Source organism: Peromyscus californicus, unplaced genomic scaffold (assembly GCF_007827085.1).
Source record: "Peromyscus californicus insignis strain IS unplaced genomic scaffold, ASM782708v3 Scaffold_13__1_contigs__length_99412109, whole genome shotgun sequence".
NCBI classification, from domain to species: domain Eukaryota; kingdom Metazoa; phylum Chordata; class Mammalia; order Rodentia; family Cricetidae; genus Peromyscus; species Peromyscus californicus.
In genome coordinates, this window is record NW_026294424.1 from 88,336,535 (window position 1) to 88,363,444 (window position 26,910).

Sequence of the window (26,910 nt, forward strand, 5' to 3'; positions counted from 1 at the left end):
CCACATGGGAAAATTGCTCTTACAGCTTGAAAAGCATGTGAAGTTATCAGCCTTCCGGACCTCAGAGGCATACTCACAGAATTGATGATCCCTTTAAGAGCTTGGAATCCACCTTTGACAGGGAAGACTTGGTCCTTGGAATCAGCAATTTTTTCCAGCTTTAAAAAGAAGATGAAGGCTTAATGGGTGGCTGAGACACACAACCCTTTATAAACTCGCATTTTATATAAACTGGAAACTTGCTGCCTATGACTCATGCACTCTGTGATAATTGTTTTAATGATCAAATACATATACATATATATATACAAGTATACACACAAGACAGTTTTATGTAACTATAAAAATACAATTAAAATTCAGGGCCTAGAACTGATAGCAAGGAGACCAATTTCCCTCCAAAGATACTACAATGAAATGAACTAAAAAGGTCACTGGCTACAAAGTCAGAGCAACATAGAGATGGTCTAATTAATATGTTGATGGCAGGAGATTTTGTAATTTTAGCCATTACTTACACAAAAATTTAAATGTAAAGTGATTCGTGAGAAAACTTCATGCAATTGATTTATATGGGAAAAAAAAACCTTAAAGATTTCTAAACAGACTCTTCAAATCCCTGCAGATAAGAGTTCTAGACATAACAATCATCAGAGTCTTACCAATTAAGGTAAAGGGATGTTACACAGCATTAATCTAAGCATTTATTTTCTTTTGAGACCCACACCAAATAAATATTCCAGAAATTTCTTTTGAGTTTCGTTTTCCATAACAAGACCTATGACCATTCTGACATTTTAGGAGAGCTCAAAACATACATCATTTTATGAAAAATCTTTATAAGTCACAACAGAAGAGCTCTTTTAACTATCTTTAAGGAAAGTTAGTGAGTTGCAGTTTACAGATCTGGTGTAACTCACCTGAGCTTGTTCAAAATCGAGGACTCCAACACAATAAACACTAGCACCAAGGGACCTGGACTTCTTTGCCTGTGAAGAAGCAAAAACAGGAAAGGGAGTGGGGAGGAGGAGGGGGAGAGACTCAAATAAGCTATGTGTGCATGCACAGCTGACCGAAACACAGGGTGTGTAGACGGCTCCTGCTCAGCACTCACCTCATTTTCCGCGTATGACGGTACCAAGCCATCCAGCTTACCATCCGTCAAGGCAATTATGATACTGGAGGTTTTCAAGCCTCCTGCGTTTTGAATTTGTTCATTTGCCTGAAAATGAAGAATAATTATTTAACTAACCATTTAAATTTTAACTTTTTTTCCTTTTTCTTTCTTTTTTGTTTTTTGTTTTTGTTTTTTTGTTTTTTTTTTTGTTTTTTGTTTTTTTTTGTTTTTGTTTTTTTCAAGATAGAGTTTCCCTATGTAGCTCTGGCTGTCCTGGAACTCTCTCTGTAGACCAGGCTGGCCTTGAACTCACAGAGATCCTCCTTCCTCTGCCTCCCAAGTGCTGAGATTAAAGGCATGCACCACCACTGCCCAGCCTAATTTTAACTATTAACGAGCATGGTCTATAGAGCTGAATTTGTAGGTCTGACAAAATAAAGATATTAATATAATCTGAATATAATCCCAGAGGGAAACAAAAGATTTGTTAAGAGACAAAATACACACAAACTTCACCTATCAACACTCACAACTGGTGTTTTCTACCAGTCATGTCTAGGATGACTAAACCATTGGAAAAATAGACATAAATATGTAGATGGACTTTCCTTATATAATAAGCAGCCACTCTCTCTCATAGTTACAAATATAAAATAACTTACAAGCTTTAGTCCTTCATGGATATACGTCTCTCCAACTGGCTTGACAGCTTTTAAATCCTCCAGTCCTCTACCAATTTTGTATCTAGAAAAAAAAAAAGATTGATCAAAGACCAAAGACCATAATAAAGACTTTCTGAATAACTTAAGTCCCCACCAGTAAGAAAAAAAGGAAGGATGTGGGCTTTGAGGGCATATCACTTCTTGTACTTTCTACCATGTTAATAGATGTGATGAATTTTAACCGTGCAACGGTAAAGGCACTAAATATGTCATAAAATCAAAGTATATCATATATATTTTGAGCCATGAACAGATACCTTTGATCATACTTGCTTTATCAAGTGCTAAGAAGTCCAGTATGCTTCCTTTCATACAAACAAATGCAAAAATGAAGTACCCAAACCTCCCTGGAAATGTTCTGGATGCTCTCACCCCACCTTCCTAAAAGGGAGCATTGCCTTGCTGTCTCACAAACTCTTAAACTCTTACAGACGAATGTTAACCCTTGCACATGGAAAGCAACACTTTCTGCTTCAGTGTTATCAAGTCTTAAGTCTCAGGACTTCACTTTTGGAGGAACTATTCACACATTCAGACTTCAGCATATTCTCTTGATTTTAGTAGGAAATTAGTACAAATTTGATGAATGAATGAATGGGTAAATGGATGAATGGATGGGTGGGTGGATGAATGAATAAATAAATGGATGGATGGACAAGAGGTCAATGAACTCTTGTTAGAGAAAATGTGACTAAGAAAGACAAAAAAAGCAATGAAGCATCTTTTTCTTTTCTTCTCCTCCTCCTCCTCCTCTTCTTCTTAAAACATGGTCTCACTATGTAGCCCTAGCTGACCTAGAATTTGTTGTGTAGACCATGCTAGCCTCAAACTCCCTTTCAAATTTCCTTTGAAAAAGAAAAGAAAACTAAGAATCCTGAGGCAAAATAATGTTACAAAAGCAGTCCAAAATACATTCAATTTTTGAGGGTTTTCGTTTTGTTTTGTGTTTGGTGGGTTTGCTTGTTATGCAGTCCAGGTTGGTCTTGAGCTCGGTGGTACCCTTCTGTCTTAATTTCCTGGTTACTGGAATCACAAATGTGAGTCAACCACACCTAGCTTAAGTATTAATTTTAATGGTACAGAAAAAATATCTTCATAAAATATTTTTTTAACTCTTAGTTATCAATAAAGCAAAAAAAATTCTTTTTAAATGTAAATCTGGAACTATCAACAGAATTAATGTCCTTTAAAGAAACAATGAATAATGTTCACACTACAGCAGATAACGTACAAAGGAGTTGGGTTATAAAAATAGTATCATCTTAATATTAAAAATCATTCTGAAGTTTTAGAAAGAATTTCATGTGTACATTATATGTACATGTTGTGTGTGTAACATGTGATGGTAACACATAAAATTAATAAGAAATATACTAGAATATTTCAATGAGCCATGCACCATGTTTCACACATTTTAAAAGTAACTTATTGGTGATATTTTAATAGCATTATGAATTTTTTCATAGATATCCAATCTCCATTTCATGACTCTTCTAGAAAACACAGCACAAGTTTCAAGGTATAAATAAACCTAACTACATTTCCTGTTTTAATAGATTCTTCCAAATGAGGCCACCTGTCTTTTGTAATGCTTGGTTTAAAGATCCACCAACTCGTAGCCTTTCACCAAACTCTCAGCTTCTATTCATATCTATATTCAAATTTTACTATGATAAAACATAGTTCCCTGTAACATTTTACTTACTCAATTCTATTGCTCATGTGGTCTCCTGCTCTGAACCTGCTCCTTACTATAAGGCATCTTGCAGAAATAAATGCTCAATAAAACTTTCAATCTTCCATAGGAAATAATCATAGTTCCACAGATGACAGAGTAAATACCATAATGTATAAGCTTGTTTTTGTATAAATATTTATGTTTGAGATCTATGGAAACAACTCGAAACTGATTTTATCTGAATGCAGATAAATATCAAATACTTGGTATTTCCTCGAAATGAGTGGCAGTGTGTCCTCAAGCATTAATGTTTGCTGTCAAATAGGAGAGAGACAACTGATGTGCAAGCTTACACAAACAGAATCCGTGTGGTAAAAATAGCCCTCCCATTGGCTCAGACCCACTCACTACGGCATGTGAGAGCCAGAAACATGAGCAAGGCTGAGTAGAAGGAACCCACCAGTGTGGGATTCACAGCCACGGCTAGTCCACTTAAGGTTTTCTATCCCTAAGTGTGCCGACCACACACATGCCCCTCCATACTACACGTGGTCCATCGTTTTTGTGTTACAAAGACATACAGGGAAAGTCCTTGCCCAGAGCCAGTGACATGGGCATGCAGGAGGCAGGTGTGGGCCACCTATGGCAGCAAGTATCCAAGCTGCCAGGCTCTTCTTAGTCAATGTCAGTTTAGGGAAACTGGAAGCCAGACCGAGACAGGGCAGATCTCAAGGGGCTTCCAAGAAGTAAAAGTTCTAAGTTTCTCAATCAACAAATGAGAAGTGGATGATGCTGCAGATTAAGGACAGAAGGTCTCACATCACACGGTGCTGTGACAGAGGACTCTAAAGGAATGTGAGTAGACATGAGAAGAAAAGGAAGGGCAAGGAACGATGGGTCTGCTCAGATTCATGTCCTCTTGAAAGCTGGGTTTCACAGGGCTTTAACAGTGTGTCTTCAACTACAAGGAAGGGTAATATTGAAACCGCATCAGTGTTTGTTTGAAGCTGTTGCCAAGGATACCGCTATCAAGTAAAACCCCCAGGAAGCCCCACAGTGGAAGGCTGTTGTCACCTTTCAGTACTTGCTAAGCACTTCCTCCTTTCTGCCTTTTACAATATGTCAACTTTTTTTAATTCCAAATGTCTATTCCTCTTTTTTCATTTATTGAAAATAGATTATTTTCTCATATAATATATGTGTGTGTGTATATATATACATATATATGTGTATAGATATGTGTGTGTGTGTGTGTGTGTGTATATATATATATATATATATCTTGATCATAGTTTCCCCTCCCTCTATTTCCCCCAGTTCCTCTCTGCCTCCTCTCTTCCAGATTCACTTCTTCTGTCTCTCATTAGAAAAGAACAGCTTTTAGGAGTTCCTATGTCAACTTTTTATTTTGCCCCAACTGCCAAGAAGCCCACAAAAAATGTCTTAGTCACAAAATTCTGTTAAGTTCCTATAGCTAGCCACTTGTTTAATCTTCTTTTCTAAGATCTTACCTACTTTTTCATATTTTATTAATGTTATTATATCCTAAGGAGCCTCGAGTATGTTTTGGAAAGAAGTAGGATTACAATAAATAGAACTGTTTATTAAACATCTTTTTTTTTTTTCAATTGAGAACCAGGGAACAAAACCCCATTATCAACCAGAGAAAGACAGAGGGAAAAGACACAGAGGAGAGAGAGGAAGGAGGGGGAGGGGACAGAGGGAGAAACTAGATGCTGATTCTTGTATGATAAACCCTGAAGTCTAGCAGTGTCACTCATATGTCTCTGCTGAGGACAATGGGAAGGGGGAAGGGAGGGGAAGGGTAGGGGAAGGAAGGATGGGAGGGAAAGGTGTCTCAGCATATTTGATTAAGAACCCTTGCTTCACCTAATTTAAAACTGCCCATGTTCTTGGAGCGCTCCTCCCCCTACCAAGTGTACCAGTCAGTTCTCCTGAAGGAGTCTGGACTAAACAGGATAATCTCTTAACCCGTAGCTAGAGTTTTCGTAATGCCATGGATCAAGCTGATAAGAACATAAATTAATTTCAAAGGCAACCTTGTTTCCTCATCTACAAAACATTTGCTTCATGGAGCCTTTATGAGAGTTAATGGTGCATAATAAGTGTGTAGCGGTACAGTCACAGCTCCCATCAATATCAGCCATTTCTCTGTTAGCATAATTCTGTTCATCTAGTTTACTCTCTTCCTGATTCCAAGCAGAGCTCTCACGACAAAGGATCAAAAGAGGAAACAGAGGCAAAAGAGGAAGTAGAGACAAAAGAGGAAGTAGAAGAAAAAAGAGAACAGTTATATCATCAAAGCTTTGGCGAGGAGAAGGCACCAGATAAGAACTATGACTAATTCACAGGTACCACAACAGCAAATTCAACCAACTGCAGATTGGGTTATTTCTTTCACTTGTGTTTTGAGACATGGTCTCATATCCCAACCTCGAATCAAACTCATGATCCTCCTGCCTTAGCCTCCAGGTACATTAGATCACAGTGTTCACCACCATGCCCAGTTCTAAAAACCCATCTTTACTGGGCAGGTACAGGCTTCTGTTCTTGTCATTAGCCCCTAAACAACTGCAGTTCAGCATAACAATTATTTGCACAGGACACACACATGTTAGATACAGTAAGTGATCTACAGATGGTTGGGTGCATCCAGGAGGATGAGTCTCAGATACATACAAATGCTGCAATTTTATTCCAAGTATTTGTGCAGGTTTAGGTATGTGACAGAAGTACTGGAAGCAATCCCTCCACAGATACTGAGGCCAATTTGTTATGGGAAGCTATCCAATGGAGTCAGATGACCCAGGGATTGGAGTAAATCAGAGATGAACTGAAACCCTGGTTCTGTTGAGTGGTACACTGTATACCCATAAACAGTTACTGAAACTTCCTGAATCCAGTTTCTATACCAATGAAATATAGATAGCAATATCTGTCTTGATTTTTGTTTTCCTTAAGATAATTTTCAGGGTTTTTATGGCATCATTCAGCAGCATCGAGCATTCTGAACAACGCAAGGGCTTAGACACAGTGTGTTAACCAGAGAGATGAGAAAGGAGTAGTGTCCAAAGCAGAAGTGTTCACACGTCTCCTTTAGACTGCTGTGGTGCTCTTCTAGAAAACCTGCAAAGGGTGACATGAGCTGGATTCCCGGTGACATACTGAGTGAGCTGAGTGAGTCCTAGAGCCAGGCTGAGTGGCCTCAAAGCATGTGAACCTGAGGTAGTTATCTAACACTTGTTGCCTTCTGCTGCCTCGTATAAGAATTGAGGTAATAGTGATAGACCGCCCCAGGGCTATGTGAAAATCAAATGAGTCTGCACATGCAAGGTACTTGCTCCATGTGCATGGAGGGTTAGTATTCTTTTGTCATCTGGCTCCTGTCAGGGACAGAACAAGGTCATCTGCTAGTCAACCCTTGGTTCTTTCATCGTTGCTGTCTGAACCAAACAACCAACACCAAGACACAGAGGTCAAGCATGAGACCTTGGCCTTAATTGGCAGCTCTTGCATGGACTGCTCTTATAACTTACAGCAAGTCAGGTAGTCACCTATGTTCTCCCCATGGGAAAACAGGTATAAAGCCAGTGACGATGAAGTTGGTCTAAAATTCAAGGAACTAGTGCATGTGAAGCATTCAGAGTAACGTAAACATGTTCATAATCCCTGACTGCTAATATTTATTCCGTGTACTTCTGCTCCTGTATCCACAGTAGAGAACTTAAGTAGGAATGATCAGTCTAATTTATCACAGTCTGCATTCCTCATTTAATACCCTCTCTCACCTTTTACTAGTTCCTTGGAACACACAAGAATTTTTAAGTTTTGTGTAAGTCTACAAGCTACAAATACTGTGCACAATGTGTGCTATATTCTCTCGGATAGTGAATATCAACAATTTCAAAATATACAAATTTGAAAATATCTTATGAAGCTGCAGTGATCTCTAGCAAATATAAAACTCCACATTTTCACTGATATTAACTACATTATTCATGCATAAGTCCTTGGGAGCTCGAATTTAACAGCACTATTGTGGTGATATTTTAATTGTGCTGAAATGTGATTTTATTTATATGTTAATAAATAAAGTTTGCCTGGAGATCAGAGGTCACATAGTGAGGTCACATAGCCATAAACAGGAGTCAGGCGGTGGTAGCCCACGCCCTTAATCCGATCACATGGCAGGCAGAGTCTCTGTGTGGTCAAGGACACAGCCAAACATGGTGACACGAGCCTTTAATTCCAGTACCAACCATAGAGACCTGGAGGTCTGTATAGACAGGTAGTGACGAGGAAGTCATGTGGCTGGGCTTAGAGCCAATGAGAAGGCAGAACATAAAGGTGATAAAAACACAGGTCAGGCAGGAAGAAGCTCTCCCTGGGGAAGCGATGACCGTGAGGTGGTAAGATAAGGTAGTCATGGTTCTTCGCTAGTTCTCTGATCTCTTTGGCTATTATCTCTGTATTTGGCTCTGTGTTTCTTATTTAATAAGACTGTTCAGTAATTTGTTCAGTAATTTCGTGTTCTCTCTTATCTGCAGTTCCTAGTTTGATGTCTTCATAAGTGAGTACAAAACATGGAATAAATACATAAACCAGGAAATCATAAAGAGACAATTGGGTGGTTTGGGAGAGGAATAGCAAGATAGAGATAATATGAAGCAGAAAACAGAATAACTGGGCGATGGGAGGTCAATCCAGAAGGAGAAGGGAAGACAAAGGACAAATAACACCAAGGTTGTTTCACCTCAAGGAATCATATTATCTTACATTCATCTAAAATTATATACAACATAACCCAAAGGATACATCTATATCATAGCTCCCCTGCATCCATGGCTCAGGGAATGTTGAGGAAGAAGCTGCGGAAAGCTTCTAAGAGCCATAATACTAAGAAGTCTGCTGTGAAACTGTCTCTCCTAGAAACGACTGCATAAACAAGACTGGAACTGTAGAATATATATATATAATCTGAAAGGAAGTTGTCACTTGGGCAGACAATACTCCACACAAGATCCATAGACTAACAGAAACCCAGTAGCAGGAACCAGAAACTTCCTTTTGTGACTCCCAAAACAATACAGATTATTGATGCAGCCCTTGGTTGCCCCTCAGGGGTTAAAGGTAGACACCTGTTGATAGAGACCCCATACACTTGGGACACAGGAATGGGGAATGACCTGGAAGCTTCTTTCCTGCAGTCTATCTTTCATGTTTCTAGAAGATACTATGTGAGCTGCCTTAGAAGGGAAGCAATTTAACAGTTCCACCCAGCTGCAATACCTATGAACCACACAATTACCAGCATAGCAAGATGTAACAGTGCAAAAAAAAAAAAAAAATGGTCTTCAAATGTTGAATGCAATCAACAGCTGTCTAACCAGACTTAGGCTCTCTCAACAGGAGGTAACTCATGCCTGGTATTGGAAATCTACCCATCTTCCAGGAACTAGTAAGGAAACGGACCTTAGAAAAAAATCTACTGCCACCACTTTGCTAGACCAGCATAATACCTAACTACATTCTAACACTTACCTTTATACCCATAGGAAAGTATAGCTCTCACCCCTCATCAAAGAAGCTACTCTTCACAGAAAACCACAAATAGACGCAATGCAAAGATCAACAGATTGTGGAGAGCATAACCCAAAGGATACATCTATATCATAGCTCCCCTGCATCCATGGCTCACGGAATGTTGAGGAAGAAGCTGCGGAAAGCTTCTAAGAGCCATAATACTAAGAAGTCTGCTGTGAAACTGTCTCTCCTAAAAATGACTGCATAAACAAGACTGGAACTGTAGCAATATCAATGGACATGTTAATGTGGAAGCAGGAAATTCTGTGGTGTCCCACCCCAGGACTACAGGCAACTAATGACTAGTGGGAGAAGGAAAATTAGCATCTCCCAAGGATGATGTCAGGTAAGAGTGGTCAGCCTTGAAACCATATACACACAAACAAAAATGGATTCAGTAGGATATATAAAATATATATAATATATATATAGTTGTACTTGTGTGCATATAAAAATAATCAAAGAAAAAGAGACTATCAACTTGAATGGAGGACATAGTTGGGAGGGGCTAGAGGGAGGAAGTGGGAAGTGAAGTGTTGCTATTGCCTAAGCCTTGCTTAGGATGCTTTTTTATGAATCAGTCAATAATTAAAAGAAGAAATGACATCAAAGGGTCAGATTTCAGGGCTGACAGACAGCTCAGTTTTATACCGTGCTGGCCATGAATGCATGAGGGTCATAATCCAGTTCCCAGGACTCACCTAACAAGCTGGCCCATGAGTAGGCAGAGACAGGTAGATCCCAGGGGCTGGTGGACCAGCCAGCCTAGCCTAAATGGTGAGCCCCAGGTCCTCGTGAGAAACTTTGTCTCTATAAAGTAAGGTGAATGGTCACTTTGAGGGACGACACTGGCGGTTGTCCTCTGTCTTCCACACATGTGCATGAACACATAAATGCGTGCATACTCATGTACATGCAAGAAGTGTCAGATACATCATTAACACCCCTTCCCATTCCTTAAGTGAGGCCCAGTCCCAATCCTTAGAAATATCTTTTTGGTTCTTGGATGTTCCTGCCAGTGTTTTGGTTCTGTTTTCTGAGTCATTCTTCCTTGTTCATAAGAATTAGTTCACATGTTAAATTCCTTCATGCCCATGGGAAGTCAAGGGCCCAAAGGTTTGTTCACTTTGAAAACTCTGTCTTTTAATCCATGGTGAAAATTTGTGATCCTTGTATGTCAAATAATGATCCACTCTGCTGGACAAAGGTCATAAGCACAAAATTTTTTTACAAGAGGATCCTAACTACTTTAGGTTACACATAGGGTGAAACATAAGCCCAGGATGCTTATGATGCCATCATTTACCTGAGAGTATACTCAGCACACCTTTTAGATTCTTGTAAGTCCTGTTGTTTAGAGGACAGCATCTATAAGACCCTCATCTCAAATCTTTCAGAAACCTTGACACAATGTCTTTGTTTTGCACTCTCTGATTTGAACTCAGATGCCACACTTTACAGGCAGCATGCTAGGTCTGATGACTAACCCAAGACCTTAAACTTGGCAAGCACTTTGTCAAGAGACACTGGGGGATGAAAGAGAGTTCTATTTTTAAAACTATCAATCTCGACTATACACTTTGACTAAACACAGCTTGAAAGGGGGAAAGTTGCTTCTTCAACATGGCTCCATCCTCTCTCTCGTCAACACAGGTAGCTGAGAGAAGCTGAGTGATGAAGCTGACTGACGTCTTCAACAAGCTTGCTGCAAGCCTCTTACACAACATCCAGGCCTGAGTGTTGTTTGCACACACTTTTGTTTACAACATTCTACCAAACTTCCCACAACGACTAGCCAGGCCAACCTGTGCATGTGGCCTCCAGCAACAATGTATGTGCTGCCCTTCCAGTCACTGCTGTCCATCTTCCCAAGGACTTTCTACTGGTTCTACTCTTCATGGGTAGGCCGGGCTTCACTCCAGCACAGCAGTCTCTGGGTCATCACAGTTTCATACAGTTAATGTTTTTCCAAGACCATGACAGGGGGAGCTTCTGTCGCTTGTTAAGTCATGGGCCTGGAACTGGAGCTGACAGCATTTCATACTCATGTCTGCTACATGCTGTAGTCAGCCAGTCCCAGTCCCTGAATGGATTTAAAAAAAAACGTGAACGTGTGGGTGTGTTACAATCTATCATCTTAGGACATGGTAGGCTCTCACTATAATTTATATAAAATCTTGCCTATTGCTTACTTAAAATATTATTCTAAGGCCTATGTTTGTGGTACAGAATCTAAACCAATAAATCCAAGGAGTAGTCCTGAATCTGAAAATATCTGCTCACCAAGTCCCCTGTCACTCTGATTTAATGAGTCCCCCAATTTAGTCTGCATTTTCTAGTCCTCCAGCCCTGAAGTTCATCCCTGCTGCATTTTTTCGTATTATCGCTTCCTTTCCTCACTCACTACCCCACTGAACTACTGCAAGTGGCCCCTGCATTTCACCTCTTCTGTGTGTTCAGGTTTGTCCCCCAAACATAAGTAAAAGTGTACTTAATTCTCTAAGACAAGTTACAAAGCAAAGTAACTGTTAGTACACCCATCATCAAACCCTAGCAGCTGCCATGACCAGACCCGCCCAGAGGGCAAGTCTGTGGTCAAAGCAGACTTTTCTAAACTGATTTCCCTAATAGAGTCTTTAAAAAAAAAAAAAAAAACAAGCCATGTATGGTCACTTTATCTCTGGTTTGTAATAACAGAGTAATGTAGAAGAGGATGACTTTTCCAAACTCTGACAGATTCATTTGAAAATTACACAAATGAAACACTGGCAGCCTGAGTCAGCACAGCACACTGAAGCGTTCATGCTTTGGTGTCACGCCAGGGTGAGTCTGCCTGCTGGCCTGAGCCTCTGAGCCGGACCGCTTGGAAATCTTTGACCTTCTGTTAGTAACCCGGCACAGGATGAAGCTGGAATAACCTTCAACTCCAGTTCCACCTTAGCCCTCCTCACTAACCACTAAAGCATAAAAAAAAAAGAAAAGAAAATGAAAATAACTATGAAAATATGCAAGGGAAGGAAAGATACATAATTATTGACAGGGGATGGAAACAAAGAGAAAAAGCAAACAGTCACAAACATTTCAGTGTGCCCAGTGTTTGCTAAATCCTTAACCAGACTTTCTCAGGAACAGCGCTCAGTCACTTCAGCATTGCTCTACAGTGGAGATGGTCAGATCTTCCTGTGTAGCTATGGGCTTGGGCTCAAGAAGTTAAGTAACACCCAGTGTCACCCAGATACTATGGAGCTCCTATGCTTGACCCAAGGTCAGATCTTCCAACTAAATGTATTCTTCATCTCAATGATTCTTTTCAATCCCTTAATCCCATTCTGATTCCAAGTCTGCAACCCATGGCTGTAGAAGTCAGTAAGGGTCCTTTCATTCAAGCATTTTTAAAAGCTTTTCTACAAACATATTCCTGTTGAATACATGAAGATCGAAACTATGATGACTCTCCTGACATTCAGTCTCCTGTCTATGACAATACCTTTAAAAGTTTATTGTTTATCTTCTGTGTATGTTTGAACACATACAATACATTAAAAAATTCTGTTTTATTTTTGTTTTACAAAAAATTTATGTTGTGCTCTGCAACTTGATTTTTAATATACTCTATCTTATACACAATTTATATCAGTATTTTGATTTACTCAATTGTAATGACTGCATAGTGTTTTATCCTATGCATATATGGCAACTTAAAATATCAATTGATGAGCATATAGATTGGATATAGTTTCTCATTATTACAAATAAGTATTTAGTGTCCAATTTTGTACCTATATCTGTCTTTGCTGGGCCAATGCAAAAAGTGGAATATTTTATTTGATACTTTTTACTTTTAGAGATGCTAACAATTCTTTTCTGCAAAAGTGATGTGCTAATTTATGAGTTACCAACTGTATGTCAAGAACAACTTCCCCATAAGTAAATATTTAATTCTGTTTTTAAGGAATTAGAAGAAACTCATTGAAACAATAAAAATGCATCTATTGTATAAACTTAATTAAAAGAGCTCTATCATCTCTACAAGTTCTCATAGGGAGTATTTTTCCTAAGTCATCTTGTGCTCAAAATCTAAAGATCACTTGGAATAGACAAGACTTTCCTAACTTGAGGCAAATATAGATATTGCAAAGGAAGGTGAGAATATTTACAACTGCCATGTAAGAATAGGAATGGGAAATGTAGCAGATACAAGTCAGTATTTACATTACATTGGTAGAATTTATAATACTGGCATAACTAGAGTGCACTTTATTATAGTGGCTCTAAGCCATTAACTAAGGCTCTGGCATCAGAAGAATTCAGTCACTAAACAAGGATTTGTTGAGCTTCTACCATGTAGCAGGCTCTGTTCTAGGGTTGGGTTCAGTCTACAAGTGAATGAGACAAACCAGGGCCCCATACTTTCATATATTCTAGGCTCAGTGAGATACAAATTAATTAATTAAATAAATAAATATTTTAAAAATAACAGTGTTTTGGGAGAAACCGGGGAAGGGGAAGGATACCTTAGACTTGGAGGCAAGGCCAAACTTCTCTGAAGTTATACGTGAGACGAGCTTTTATTTGGTTGGTTGGTTTGAGGTTTTGCTTGTTCATGTATTCCCTTGTTTTCTGATCCTAAGCTCAAACCCAGGATCATACTCATGAATGTTCTACCATGAAGTTACAACCCCAGCCCAGGAAAGGAAGACAAGAACAAGACCTCAGAGAAGACCCGGGTCAGAGAAGGAGGACAGGGCCTAATGTGCAAATACATTTGGATTGTTCATGGGATGAGGAGAAGACCATGGCATGCAAGGGGATGACTGGAGAGGGTGGGGGTGTGCAAGCGGTTGAGAGAACACCAGGAGACATTTATTTCTATTCTGGGTCATTAGACTGTTTTAGACAGAATGACATGATGTATCCAGACATTAAAGAATCATGTGGCTAATACAGTGCTTGGCACTTACTACTGTATGTCCTTACACCAGATAGATGACCCGTCTTAAAGTGCAGGTAGTTACAACACCTATAACTTAGAGTCAACAGAGGCTATGCAGAGAAATGACCCATCTTACAGTGCAGGTGATTACAACACCTGTAACTTAGAGTTCACAGAGGCTATTCAGATAAAGCACTTTAAGGACTATCTGACACATAATAATTGTTCAGCAAATGTTCTAATCTAAATCATTATCACAGAATTAAATAATGATAAACAGAATCGGATAAAAATCACTCTTCCAAGTGTGTAGCCAGTTATATGAAATAGCAACATAACTCCAGTTATGTGAAATAATAACTGGTAATATCTTCAAAATTCATTCTGATTCCATATTCTGAGAGGCTACATATTTACATACTGAATATTGCCCCTCCCCTGACCCTCTAATATAATTCTTGGTTATTGTATACAGTCTTATTTACAATTATGCCTTTACTCTCACTCTCTCTCTCTCTCTCTCTCTCTCTCTCTCTCTCTCTCTCTCTCTCTCTCCCTCTCTTCCCCCACTCCCACACATACATTAGACCACTATCTTTGTGGACTCCAAATCCCACATATAAAGCAGACAGGCAGGAAGGTAAGTAAGTGGATCAATGGCCTAGCAGGTGTAAGGAAAACAAAAGTCATAGGAACAAGAGAAAAGTAAGTGTGCTTCAGATTAAGGTATTAAATGTAATTTTAAAAAATTAAGCAATGAGTATATAAAATGTATAACTGGAAACTGCTATGATTTTGGGAATTTCCATGACACTGCACATCATGCTAAAATTGTAACAGAAGACACCGCCATGGTGTCAGTACTCACTGCCTTCCCATCTTGCTTCATGTGTTTAGCAACCACCGAGAAACATGAAAGAACTACTTCTTGTATTTGCCAAAGTGCTGAAAACTATAAGTCATACAACCAAAATTGTGAAACCCTCTGTGCTTGTCTTTTCCTTAACTACTGCTTTTCAAATCATCTATTGTGTGTGCACACACACACACACACACACACACACACACACACACACACACATACACACCCTTGGGAAACTGTAAGTGATGAGGATTCCAGTTTCCAGGTTTTAATACCAAGATCCACATGAGACTTGGAAACAGTTGCCCACTGATCTTCCATCTCAACAAGCAAACTCTGCCGGGCGGTGGTGGCACACGCCTTTAATCCCAGCACTTGGGAGGCAGAGCCAGGCGGATCTCTGTGAGTTCGAGGCCAGCCTGGTCTCCAAAGCGAGTTCCAGGAAAGGCACAAAGCTACACAGAGAAACCCTGTCTCGAAAACAAAACAAAACAAAACAAAAAAACATAGGCAAACTCTTCCTCTAAATTTAAAATTGTGGAGTGATCCTATATCCAAAGACAGAGAACCATAGAAAGTTAATATCAATTCAATTAATAGAACTAGTAAAGAGGCAACTTGGAAGAAAGCAGCCCCTTTTATTGGATATTGTTCTGTGACATATCGTTCTGCCTATGGTCTTAATTGGATCTTTGCAATAACTCTAAGAAAACATGGCAGACTGCAATCTGTGTTCTATAGACAGAAAAACTGACACTGATTAATGGATCTGTCTCGTTTTGTATGTGTGCACATGTTGTGGAAGCCAGAGGACGACCATGGACATGTACTTGGAAGCCAGGGGACAACCATGGATGGATGTCACGCCTCAGAAGCAAGACACTGTTTTTCTTTTCATTTTTGTTTTGAGACAGGATCTCTAGTTGGTCAGAAGCTTGCTGATCAGGCTAGGCTTGCCTTCTGTCCAGCAATCCCACAATTTTAAATTTAGAGGAAGAGTTTGCTTATGTTTTTTTTTGTTTGTTTGTTTTGGCCTGCCCTGCACCCGCTGGTACTGAAGTGTGACCACCATAGCCAGCATTTTTTACACAGTATCTAGGGATTGAACTTGGGTCTTTAAGCTTGCATGCATGCACTTCAGTGACGGAGCCATCTATCCCCCCAGCTCCAAAGCTCTTATCTCATGAATACTAACAGATTGGATCCTTTCTCATATTCTGTGCCTTCAGTTCTTGCAACTATCTTATAAGGTAGGAGTTACTTTTGTCCTCACATTGCCATCATCATGTAGGTGAGAAAAACTGAGTCATAAGGAGCTTAGTATTAAGCAACTTCTCTTTGGTCACTCGACCAGTAAATTGGAGGGACAGAATCCAACGTCACGTAGACTCAGCGCAGTGACTCTGAAGTGTGTTGTAATGTTGCCTCTTGAGAGTCTCTTCTCCTAGCTATTCCAGTCCCTCCTGCATTGGATTTAACCCCCCGACAAAGGACATATCTTGAGCTTAGATAAAAGATTTAAATCCCCTCCACACATGTCTAAACATTATCAAGTTGGGCGACCGGTGACTACATTTCATCTTCGGAGTGATGGAGGACCCATATGCAAAGTGCCTAGCAGAAACCCTGGCACAGTGTGTGTAGCTGTCAGTTACTGAGTCTTCAACATGCCTGGCACTGTGCTAAGTGCTTTGCTATATATATATATATATATATATATATATATATATATATATATATGAATGCCATAAATATTAAAACTGTGTGCTTCTCCCTTGACATGCCAGATCCAAACCTGACTCTTTGAAAATTAAACTGGTCAGTAGAGACATCTCCTTTTCATAAAACCAGAATCTTTATACCAATGAGTTATAAGGAACTGTAACTGTTAAGAACGTATCTACATATTAACTTACAGAGGCAAAGTACAAATGGGAAGACTGAAGCCCTGGGCTGGACTCACAATCTAGAGAGAAATTTCCTCTCCAGGAAGAGGAAAATGTAACACAAGAGTTACATGTAAACACACACGCATCATAATATATATAATTTTCCAGACCAAGTCAATGAACGGTAAACAAGTTATCTCTTTGAGCCCTTTTAAATATTATGCTACTTTGATCTTTCAAAACTGAAAGCTCAAGAGGTAAGTGTTAGTGAATATTAACTAAGTTTTACAAAAATAAAAACTATTTTTACAATTATTTTTCAAAAATCTACACATCCTTCAAGTCAAAGCACAGTATCTCCCTTGTAAGTCAGGGAGCTATGACTCCAAAATGATGCCCCTCATTCACTAACTCACCAAAGAATTAATTCACAAGAATCCACCAAACAAGGTCTTACAGCCTTCATGTTAGATGAAATGAAGCAAAACTAAAGAATAACATCCCATTTCTGACTGTAGAATTCATTGTCTGGTAGCAAAAATAGACCCAGGAAAAGCAGCCATAATCTAGATATGTGAGTGACTACTTCCAAAGAGGCCATGATACGATCAAACAGCATAGAAATGGCCAAAAGAAAGACAATGACGACAGGGAAGCCACTCCTTTTCAAAGCACTGAGGGGTAGCAGTGTGTGTGTGTGTGTGTGTGTGTGTGTGTGTGTGTGTGTGTGTGTTTATAAAGTTAAATACGTTCAGCATCACTGAACTTCAGAGAAGAACTGGAAATCTGGAATATCTGCTGAACCTGATAAATTACCCAAATACATCCCTGTCTCCTCCTTCTTCGAATTCCTCTTTGACTCACATACTGCATCTCCCTAAGACAAACGTACAGCTGCTCACAGTAACAGAGGGGGAAAGGTGGGAAATAGTGAATACACAACTGAGGAAGGGACCCGGGCTCTCTTCAGCAACCAATATAAACAATATTGATTTTCAGATGATCTATTCCATATTACTCCACTGCTTCTCCCTTCTATTACTGTAGAGCACTGAATTGTCTGTGCATTTACTTGATCCCACTGAGAGGCCTGAATCACCGCCTGGCAATATCAATCATGCCTTTATGATTCATCCCTACTAAAAGCCTGCATTGAAATGATAATGCACTAACCTGTCTCCAGTTAATGGCAAAATAATGGTTGCTTGAGAAGAAAACACAATGAAGGACAATCTCATTTCAGGGCTGCAAAATAAGGAAAGAGGCAGTTAAAACATTTTTAAAAGAAATATTGGTACAATACAGAGGCAGAGCCAGGGAGTCTCGTTTAAAGTGAGTCTCACTGAACAGTCCCCCGCTTCCCTTAAATGGAACTCCCTAAGTAGATCCACTGACTCTGCTCGGCCTTGCTGTCTGAACGGCATTTCTTTTTACATAGCTGGTGCTTCTCAGCATTCAAAACGCTCCCCCATGACCTACTGGGGTTTACATCTAGAAAGAGAATAACTGGAACGATTCTAGGAGGCTGCAAAATGCTTTCTTAGAAAAAAATGTTCCTTCCTTGGATATTCTATGTGTCATCTCTTTGCAGTAGGACACACCCTTCGGGGTAATAGATAGGAACTACTTAGGGCTGAAGAGGAGCCAGTTTGACTTAATGGCCAGAGTCATGATAAGAGTTCAAACAAACTTCACCCTAAAGCAAGAATACTTAAAGCATTAAGAAACCACTGTTTTGTTTGGCACATTCAACTTTCCAATTTATCTTCTAGGCTTCAGGCACTTATGTCATACAATCATTCCTGTTTCGAAAAAAGTGTATGCAAATACTGCTCAGGCCTGAAACTTAGGACATGAAACTGTGATACAAGCCCGCCAAAGGTCATACTTCGAGCATTGTGCTCGCCTTTTATTCATTTCCTATAACATATAATGAGTAGCTGAGTAACTAAACTTGAGCCAGAGAACAGTATATGCTATATACATCCAACTTGCAAGCCAGATTCGATGAAAAAGCCTCGTTTTCTTCAGATGTTACACTGAAAGGATCCACCGCTCCTGACTAACACTGACTGGCACTCCTAGCACGTTCTAGGATGGAGTTGAAAATTTATAAACAACTGCCTATTCTACTTTGACGATTACAGATACCGGGTCTTGTTTATTTTCTTTCCTAGACTGTTTTACCTCAGAGCCTGTCCAGGAGCCAGAGTGTTCTCTTTGGCTCCTGACGCAGGAGACTGGTGATTGAACACGGACAGGCATACATTTTTATAGGAATAGCTTTACTGCTTGCCAATAACCGAAAGCAGGGATTGCCTAGGCCTCTACAGATTGTTTGAAGTTACTTGCAACATGACTTTCAAAATGTTTTGATCATCCAAGCCTGTTTTACAGAAAACATTTGGGCTAACAAGACTGAAGGAGGCAATATTTAATGACACGGTTCCTATTCGTGTCCTTTCCATTATCCTGATAAACTTGCACTTGTTCCTGACATTTTTTTTCCTTCCAAAAAAACAAGGAGGGGGAGCCACAAAAACATGGTTTCCAAGGGTTATTTTTAAATAGGAGATGCCACTAATTCCTAGTTACTTCTAAATAAGAGACTAAGCTGGATTTCCTAGCAGCCATGCTTTTTATAGGCGAGGAAAACAGTGTTTGCTAGTGAAGCCTCCTGCATATATAGAACAGTTAAATTTTAAACCAGCCGCACACCCACACATTGTGTAAACACAACTCGTTTCTTTAAACACACACACATACACACACACACACACACACACACACACACACACACACGTGCTTTTTCTGCTAGTGGGTTATTAACACATGTTCATTTAAAGTTTTCCAACACTTTTTTTTCCTTTTCAGTGTGGACGTTTACAGTGCTAAGTGTGTGGAATTGAAAATATAGCATGGACACTATTAGCATAAAATTTATTTTTTTTAATGTGATAAATTATGAGAAAGCATAACTCCCAAACTCAAAACAGATGAAAATTGGAAAAGGAAAAGACATTAAGAGTTGCATTTGAAGATGTTTCCCCACTGCCTGGGCCAAGTTTCTGGGAGCCAGATGAAATGAACCTTCAAGGGACAGCTGAAAGGCTCCACGGAACAACATGTGGACAAGGGCCACCTTGAGACGCTCAAAATTCAACATTTCGGGAAAGGTTTTTCCCTACAAAGGGTTTCACAACGGGGAAAGCCGGCCCTGCGGTTTGTTTCCTCTCCAATGCCAAGAAGAGTGAAGTGGGAGACCTACCTCACAAATCGTTCTGTAAGCTGTTGGACAAAATTATAGATTTCAATCCAGTTATTTGCCACACTCCCAGACCTGAAAAATGAAGATAAACTGATCAGAAAAACAAAACATGGGACTGAACTGCAAACATTTCTTCAGTTCCATAGGGCTGGGGGCGGGGTCCTGGCCCCCAAAGCTGAAACTTCAGCGTCTGGACTGCATTGAGGAAGCCAGGAAGACCACACTCCTCTGGGGGCAGCTCGCTTGCGAATTGTTTAGTGTGAGACCAGGCTTTTCAAAATAAAAACACAAGCCCTCATTTCTCAGGAAATGCAAACCACATTGGGTATATTAAGCCTTTTTTCTTGGCTCTCATGAAAGGGCTGTGATCAGGAGAAAATCGGGCGAACTTTAGAGAGCCTAAAGGGGTGTGGATGATAAAGGGACCCAAGGAGCCAAAGAAGTTCCTGGTGTGAAACATGCTGCAGGTGGCCGCACACGCATATCCCCCAAGAGACCCCAAGACTAAATCAAGCAGTGAATGCTCACCTCTGGAGAGCCAAGTAGACCCTGGCTCCCACCACCCCGCTCCAGCCAAAGTGCTTGCTTTTTGAAACGAAGCAGCAACAGGGCACCCTGACGAGGGTTCCCACTGCCCTTCCCCAGAACCCAAACACATCTCAACTCCAGTCCCAGCTGACCCAGTGTTGCCCTCACAGGAGACCCTGACCCCCGTCACTCACTTGTCCAGGACGAAGTACAGATCGAAGGCTTTTTTGCAAGAGGGCTGCTCCTGGGCGTGCAGCAACGACCCCGGACCGCCCACAGCCAGCAGCCACAGGCCAGGCAACAGCCAGCTCCCAGGGCTGCGCGCCCGGGACCGACCCGCCACCATCCTGGGGCCGGGGCCCGGCGGTTCCCTCTGGCTCACAGCCCCTTTGGGCTCTTGGCTCCCGCAGAGCAGAGATGTGAAGAGGCGGAGTCACCAGGGACTCACCCGGGGGTCAGAGGCTGAGAGGGGCTGGGAAGCCCACTCCAAGCTCAGCGCCACCCGACAGCTGCCACGGAGAACGAGAGGGAGGGAGGTCCTGGGAGGACAAAGGGAGTCTCTGCGGCCGTCACAGCTGCCACCGGAACTCTGGACAAATCCCAGTAGGCGCGCAGTGCAGTCCTCCCCCTCCAGATTCCGGAGAGTTGCTGCAGACAATAAGGCCCGAGGCGACAGCTCGCTGGATAAGTTCCTCCTGGCCTCCGGTCGAGTCTCTAGCGCCTACCAGGGACCGGAGAGCTGACGTCCAGCTGCTTTGGTGAGCTGCGGGACAGGCGCCGGGGGACCCCACGATCGCCCCGGGAACTCAGCCGAGTCCTCCTCTTCCGCCTCCCCTCCTCGGACCGCCCAACTCCTCGCGGCACTTTACAACTTTCTTCCCTGCTCCGGGCCCGGCACCGCACCGCCGGGCGATCCTCTGCAGCAGCCGGGGATGCTGAGCACCCGGGGGAGCGGCAGGACGCGGGACACCCCGGGTCTGGGTGCGCCGGCGGCTGTGCTCGCGTGAGGCTGTGCGAGCCCGAGGGCGGGGCGCCGGGAGGAAGCCCGCGGAGCCTCACAAGCACACTTGTGGGTTCGTTCTGAGCAGCGGATGACTAACGCCTGCCAGATTTCAGAAGAGAGAGAGAGAGGAGTTCGGAGAAACAAATGTCCTCTAGAAACTAAACATACCCAACTCTCCCGCAAGCCTGGCCCGGGCCGGTTTCCCCAGCTGTGCTGGAACAGCCCTCCTCCACCTACGGAGGAGACCAGCTGTCTCCTGGGAAGTGATGGCCTTATGCCTCATCCATCCACACCTTTCATCCATCACACACCGACGACCTAGTGATGCAGGCCTTAGTGTTTAAGAAAGGGGACTTCCTCTTTTCTTTTCTTTCCTTTATAAACTTATTTTTTTCATTTCTTATTAATTCTTTGAGAATTTCATGCTGTATGTTTTTGATCAATTCACCCCAACACCTCCCTCTTAACTCCTCTTAGCTGGACCCTTACCTCCCTACATGCATCCGTCAACTTTAATACCCCCCCCCCCCCGCGCCTTTTTTAACAATAACCCATAGACTCCAATTTGAGCTGTCCTTATACTCCTGGGTGTGGGGCCATCCACAAGAGTAGGTTTGACCTACCAAGAACTGCATTCTTAAAGAAAACTCCAACCCCTAGAAGCCATTGACTGTGCATAGCTCCAGGGTGACAGGGTGGACCTTTCCCACTCACTGCTAAAATGTTGGCGAGCTTGCTCTTGTGCTGGTCTTGTGCAGGCAGCCACAGCCGCCCTGAGTTCATGAGTACAGCTTTCCTGTCATGCCCAGAAGACAACGCTTTGCTCTGGTCCTCCCTGACCTCCCTGGCCTTTCTGATCTTTTCACTGACCCTCACTCTAAACCCCCACCCTCTCTGGATTGTCCCTGAGCGTTGAGAGGGGTGTGATTTCTATGTCCCCACTCATGGCTGAGCACTCCACTAACATGTATTCTCTTCTATTCGACCGTTGTGGGTTTCTGCGTTAACCACCATCCCTGCTCTAAGAAACTTCTCTGAGGAGGTCAAAGAGTTGCACTGCTCTCCGAGTAGAGATACAGGAATTTCAAGACATGCGCAGTTTGATTCCATGTCCGTTTAGTCCCCTCTGAGGAGTCAGTTCACTCGTGTGGACTGTGAGCACCGAAGGAGTTCTTGGCCACACTTACAGTATCGTATGTGTTTCTTTCTGCGGAGTGGGACTTAGACCCAATCAGAAAATGGTTGTTACCTCATAGCATTTGTACCATTATTATAGACATGGGCCTATCTTGCCACGCTAGTCATTGTTGTGGTTTGTAGGCCTCACTGGTAGGCGGAACTATTGATTGCTTTTCTCTCTTGGCAGCTCAACAAATGATTTCTAAGACCGTGAGAGCAAGTCTTCAGGGAGACTCCAGGTCAGTTCCTGGAGATTCCTTCGAAGACCAAAGTGTATGGTGTCTTTCGCAACTTAACTTCAAGTTCTGGTAGGCAACCCAAAGCAATAGCAATAGAAGTGATTTGGGGGTCTTTGGGGCATCTCTGACCAACGACTTAAAAGGAGGTTATCCCACACCCGGCACTGGGCTTTTATTTTGCATCTGACCCAGCCAAGAAAAAACAAGGGGACAGCGATCACCAGTAATGGAAAACTTCACCTCAAAATACTTTGTCCCACTCTCGTGATGCCCCAATTATCAAGAATTTCACCTTGAAAATGCTAAATAGTTGAGGGAGATAACTATGGGCAACTTGTAAGCATTGTACAATGTGTACATTGATATGTACAATTTTATGTTTATATATGGATTAAAGAACCAATTTAATTAATAACAATAAGACTTTATTTATGGTGAGTTTCTCTGCTCTTGCCCAAGTCCTTCAGGAGATGAAGTTTGTGTGCAAATTTCTACTTACTGATTCTGCTCCCTTCCTCCTCTCTCTCTCCCCTCTCCTCTCCACCACTTCCACAGGATGACTGACTGATGTGAGGTACCACCTCCTCCTTTGCATTTTCACGACCTCAATGCTTTATAATATGAACATCTTGCGGTATTTACAGGCAGCTCTTTTGAATGTTTTGTTTGTCACCACCTATATTTAACCTTTTATTTATGATGGTTTTGATTTATAGCCAGATATGTCAATGTCAGCTCTTTGAGGATAGGAGACAGTCACTTTAAGGAATATTTATTGAGTACCTATGATGTACTAGGAACTGTTCAGCTAATGCACAGAAGTTTGATAGCAAATGCCTTTTGGGAAACTTGCAGTTGGGTCTCTATTTTCAGTTTTAATTCAAATCAAAAGAGAATTACACTTTAAGTACTTTTACCAACTAATACCATATATATTAATTAGATATATCCTAATTATATCTGAGGTGAATGATGTCTGGCAAAAACTGTGAAAGTGGTTTTAGGAAGCAATTTGAAGAGATATTGTACAGGATGCTGCCCTTCATGAAGAACTTGAACTCTTGTTAATTGGCTTCCTTTGCCTCCAGCTTCTTGACTCCTTGCTTGCTCACCTCAGGGATTTCACAAACTGGTCTAAGGATCTGTCTTCTCTTATACACAAATTATAGCAAAATACACACTGTGTACTCAACACTTCCCTGATTACAAGGCCAATAGAAGTAACTGGTATACTAAACATGTCACTCATGGTTCCTTGGTTGGTTTGTGGAGGTGATGAGCTCAGCATGGTTCTAGAAGTCTTGCATTTCACTTACTTGCTCATGTAAGATCTACAGCAAACCAGGAAACGACCTCACCCAGCACAGATCAATAGTCAACCGAATCACTTCATGTAATAAATATTTGTAGGCAGGTCTTTCTTCATTGGGGTAACCAGCTGTCCTGATTCCCTGCCAACTGTGGGGAGTCCAAGGACATGGGCTAGAGCTAAAACTAGGTCAGTCCCTCCCTGGGAGTGTCCCTGGCAAATGCTGCTGCTGGCCATGCTTTTCACAAGCAATAATGAAGGAGGATGAAAGCCAGAACACACTTGGGAATCTCTCCAGGCCATGTAGGGCTGAGAGGACAGCAGCCCTTCCCTCTTCTATCCTTGTCCAAACTAACTTTCCTTTTTTCCCTAAGACCAGGAAAAGGAATTCAGAATTTCAGGGACTGCAGTGGGGGGAGAGGAAGGGAAGGAAGAAGGAAGAGATGAAGATACACACACACACACACACACACACACACACACACACGTATTTATGTATGAATGTATGTGTGTGTGTGTATGTGCTTAACAATCCATCCATATCCTCCTTTGAAACATTGTTTGTATCAAACCAAACTTCAAACTCAATGTTTGAATATATCACCTTATTATAGAGAAGCATAAATAACCCCAAAAACATTTAACCTCAATTAAATACAAATAAAATAATGTGAGTTTATATGTGGTGCTTATTGGTTATTGGACACCTATTATAGATCCTTTCTACTGCCTAGAGATTGCCTATGGACTCATGTTCCATCTTATATAATTATTTGTGTACTAATCTTTGTTAACAGATGTTTATGGATACCTACTTTGTGTCTTGCAACATTGTAAGCAAAAATGCAGAACCGGAGAGATGGCTCAGTGGCTAAGAGCATATACTTCACTTGCAGACAACCATATTTCAGTTCCCAGTATCTATATCAGAAAGTTCACAACTTCCTGTAATTCAGCTCTAGGGTATTCAGTGTCTTCTTCTGGCATCTGTGAGCAACCTACACATGCACATGCCCCCACACAAACACCCATATATGCACATCATTTAAAAATAGATTAAAATACTACATACCCTGACTTCAAGAAATTTGCATAAAATTATTTTATTTCTATCTTCTTTTTTACCAATAAATAATAAGCTAACAAGCAAATGAGTAACACTAAAAGCTAACATTTTAAAACATCTTTTAGGTCTAAAAATTCAAAATCTGTATTACTTACAAATAGGCTTTTTTGCCTGGCATCTGTAAAGATGGACGTGACTCCCGTGGATGTCTAGTGCTAGAAGTGATTCATATACACATCACATGGGAAGTGATTCATTATATGGTACCTAAAGTGACTCAGAGGAGGAAAGTAAATCTTCGATATCTACAGGTGACAAAGCCTATTTCAGCTTTTACCAGGCATGATCATAGGAGAACTAAATTTCCCGTATGTCTGAACTAGTTCCTGGGAGTGGTTTGGGGAGTTGGACTTACCTATAAACTCTCTGTGTATGACAACAAAGAATTTAAGTCTATATTAGAACAGGATTCTCAACATCTGCATTTGGAACTAGATGCTTAAAACCCAGGTCCCTAGAAAGAGATGTGAAACTAAGACTGCGTGCAGGAGGTGAACTGGGGCATCCTCTCAAGAGCAGAACCTCGGAGAAGGAGGCAGGAGTGGTCCCAAGTAGGACACGATGGCAGGGGAAGCCTCAGCCATCCTCAAAGGTAACTCAGCTGGAATAACCATCCATAGTTGATTCAAATTGAGGAGAAAGGCGAGGGCCGGGTTTTTGTGTTCCTTCACAGAAAAGTCATCAAATGTAGACTGCCCCTCAACTCTGGGCATAAGCTCCAGCAAGGAAACATCCTTTGGCTAGGCACTCTTATGAGGAACTCAGCTGTGAGCTGTTACTGGCAGCTTCCTAGAGTGAGGGGACTGAACATGAACCCACATGGTGCAACTTCAACCACATCTACAAACACAGCATCCAGAAAATCACAACAAGCCAGGGCCCTGGATCTACTTTGATGAAAATCATCTTGTGTGTGAATTCAGGCCTTCACAAACCAGCTCAAGGTTAGATTGACATGGTGGAAGATAAAGTCATATGAGTATATCCCTTCTACTGTGTTTTCTATAGTGGCTCTATCCCTGGTCAGTTTCTCATTTTTCAGTGGTGGAGTTATTCTAATAGTATTCCATCTCCCTATGCTTCCTATACCCTTTAATGTGTTTATTTTTCTCAAATATAAAACTGATTGTGAAAATTACACACCTACTCACTGCCGATGGAATCACATTTCCAAATAATTTATGGCTCAAAACACTAGTATCACTATTTAACTCATCTAGTTCCTTATCTACTGTATGCGTCAGAAAAACCAGGATCTTTCCTGCTCCCCTCACAGACACAATTGCATCGTCCAGTCTTATCTCATTTTATAATGTCAATTTTCCCTGATTTCCGTGTGTCAATGCAATCTCTCTTTTTCTTCCCTTCCATTCCTTTGCTGAATAATTCAGTCAAAAGCCACTAGGCAAGACCAACCAAATGGTTACGGAGAGGTGGTATAGCAGCCCAGAGC

At 41.3% G+C, this 26,910-nt stretch overlaps 1 protein-coding gene across 2 annotated transcripts in view; it reads right to left on the bottom strand.

Annotated features, from left to right (window-relative positions):
• The window catches only part of Antxr2 (ANTXR cell adhesion molecule 2), a 131,117-nt gene extending 107,776 nt beyond the window's left edge, over positions 1-23,341 (bottom strand). Inside the window, exons 1-7 of one of the 2 annotated variants that reach the window (XM_052735426.1) lie at positions 20,796-23,335; positions 20,074-20,145; positions 17,979-18,050; positions 1,780-1,861; positions 1,115-1,222; positions 921-989; positions 78-158 (exon numbers count right to left, since the gene is read on the bottom strand). In XM_052735426.1, coding sequence (XP_052591386.1) covers positions 78-158; positions 921-989; positions 1,115-1,222; positions 1,780-1,861; positions 17,979-18,050; positions 20,074-20,145; positions 20,796-20,947 — 636 coding nt within the window. In that variant the 5' untranslated portion in view covers positions 20,948-23,335. Of the gene's footprint in view, positions 1-77; positions 159-920; positions 990-1,114; positions 1,223-1,779; positions 1,862-17,978; positions 18,051-20,073; positions 20,146-20,795 lie in introns of both variants that reach the window. The other variant, XM_052735427.1, reaches the window with a different exon arrangement.
• Between the last annotated feature and the right edge of the window lie 3,569 nt (positions 23,342-26,910).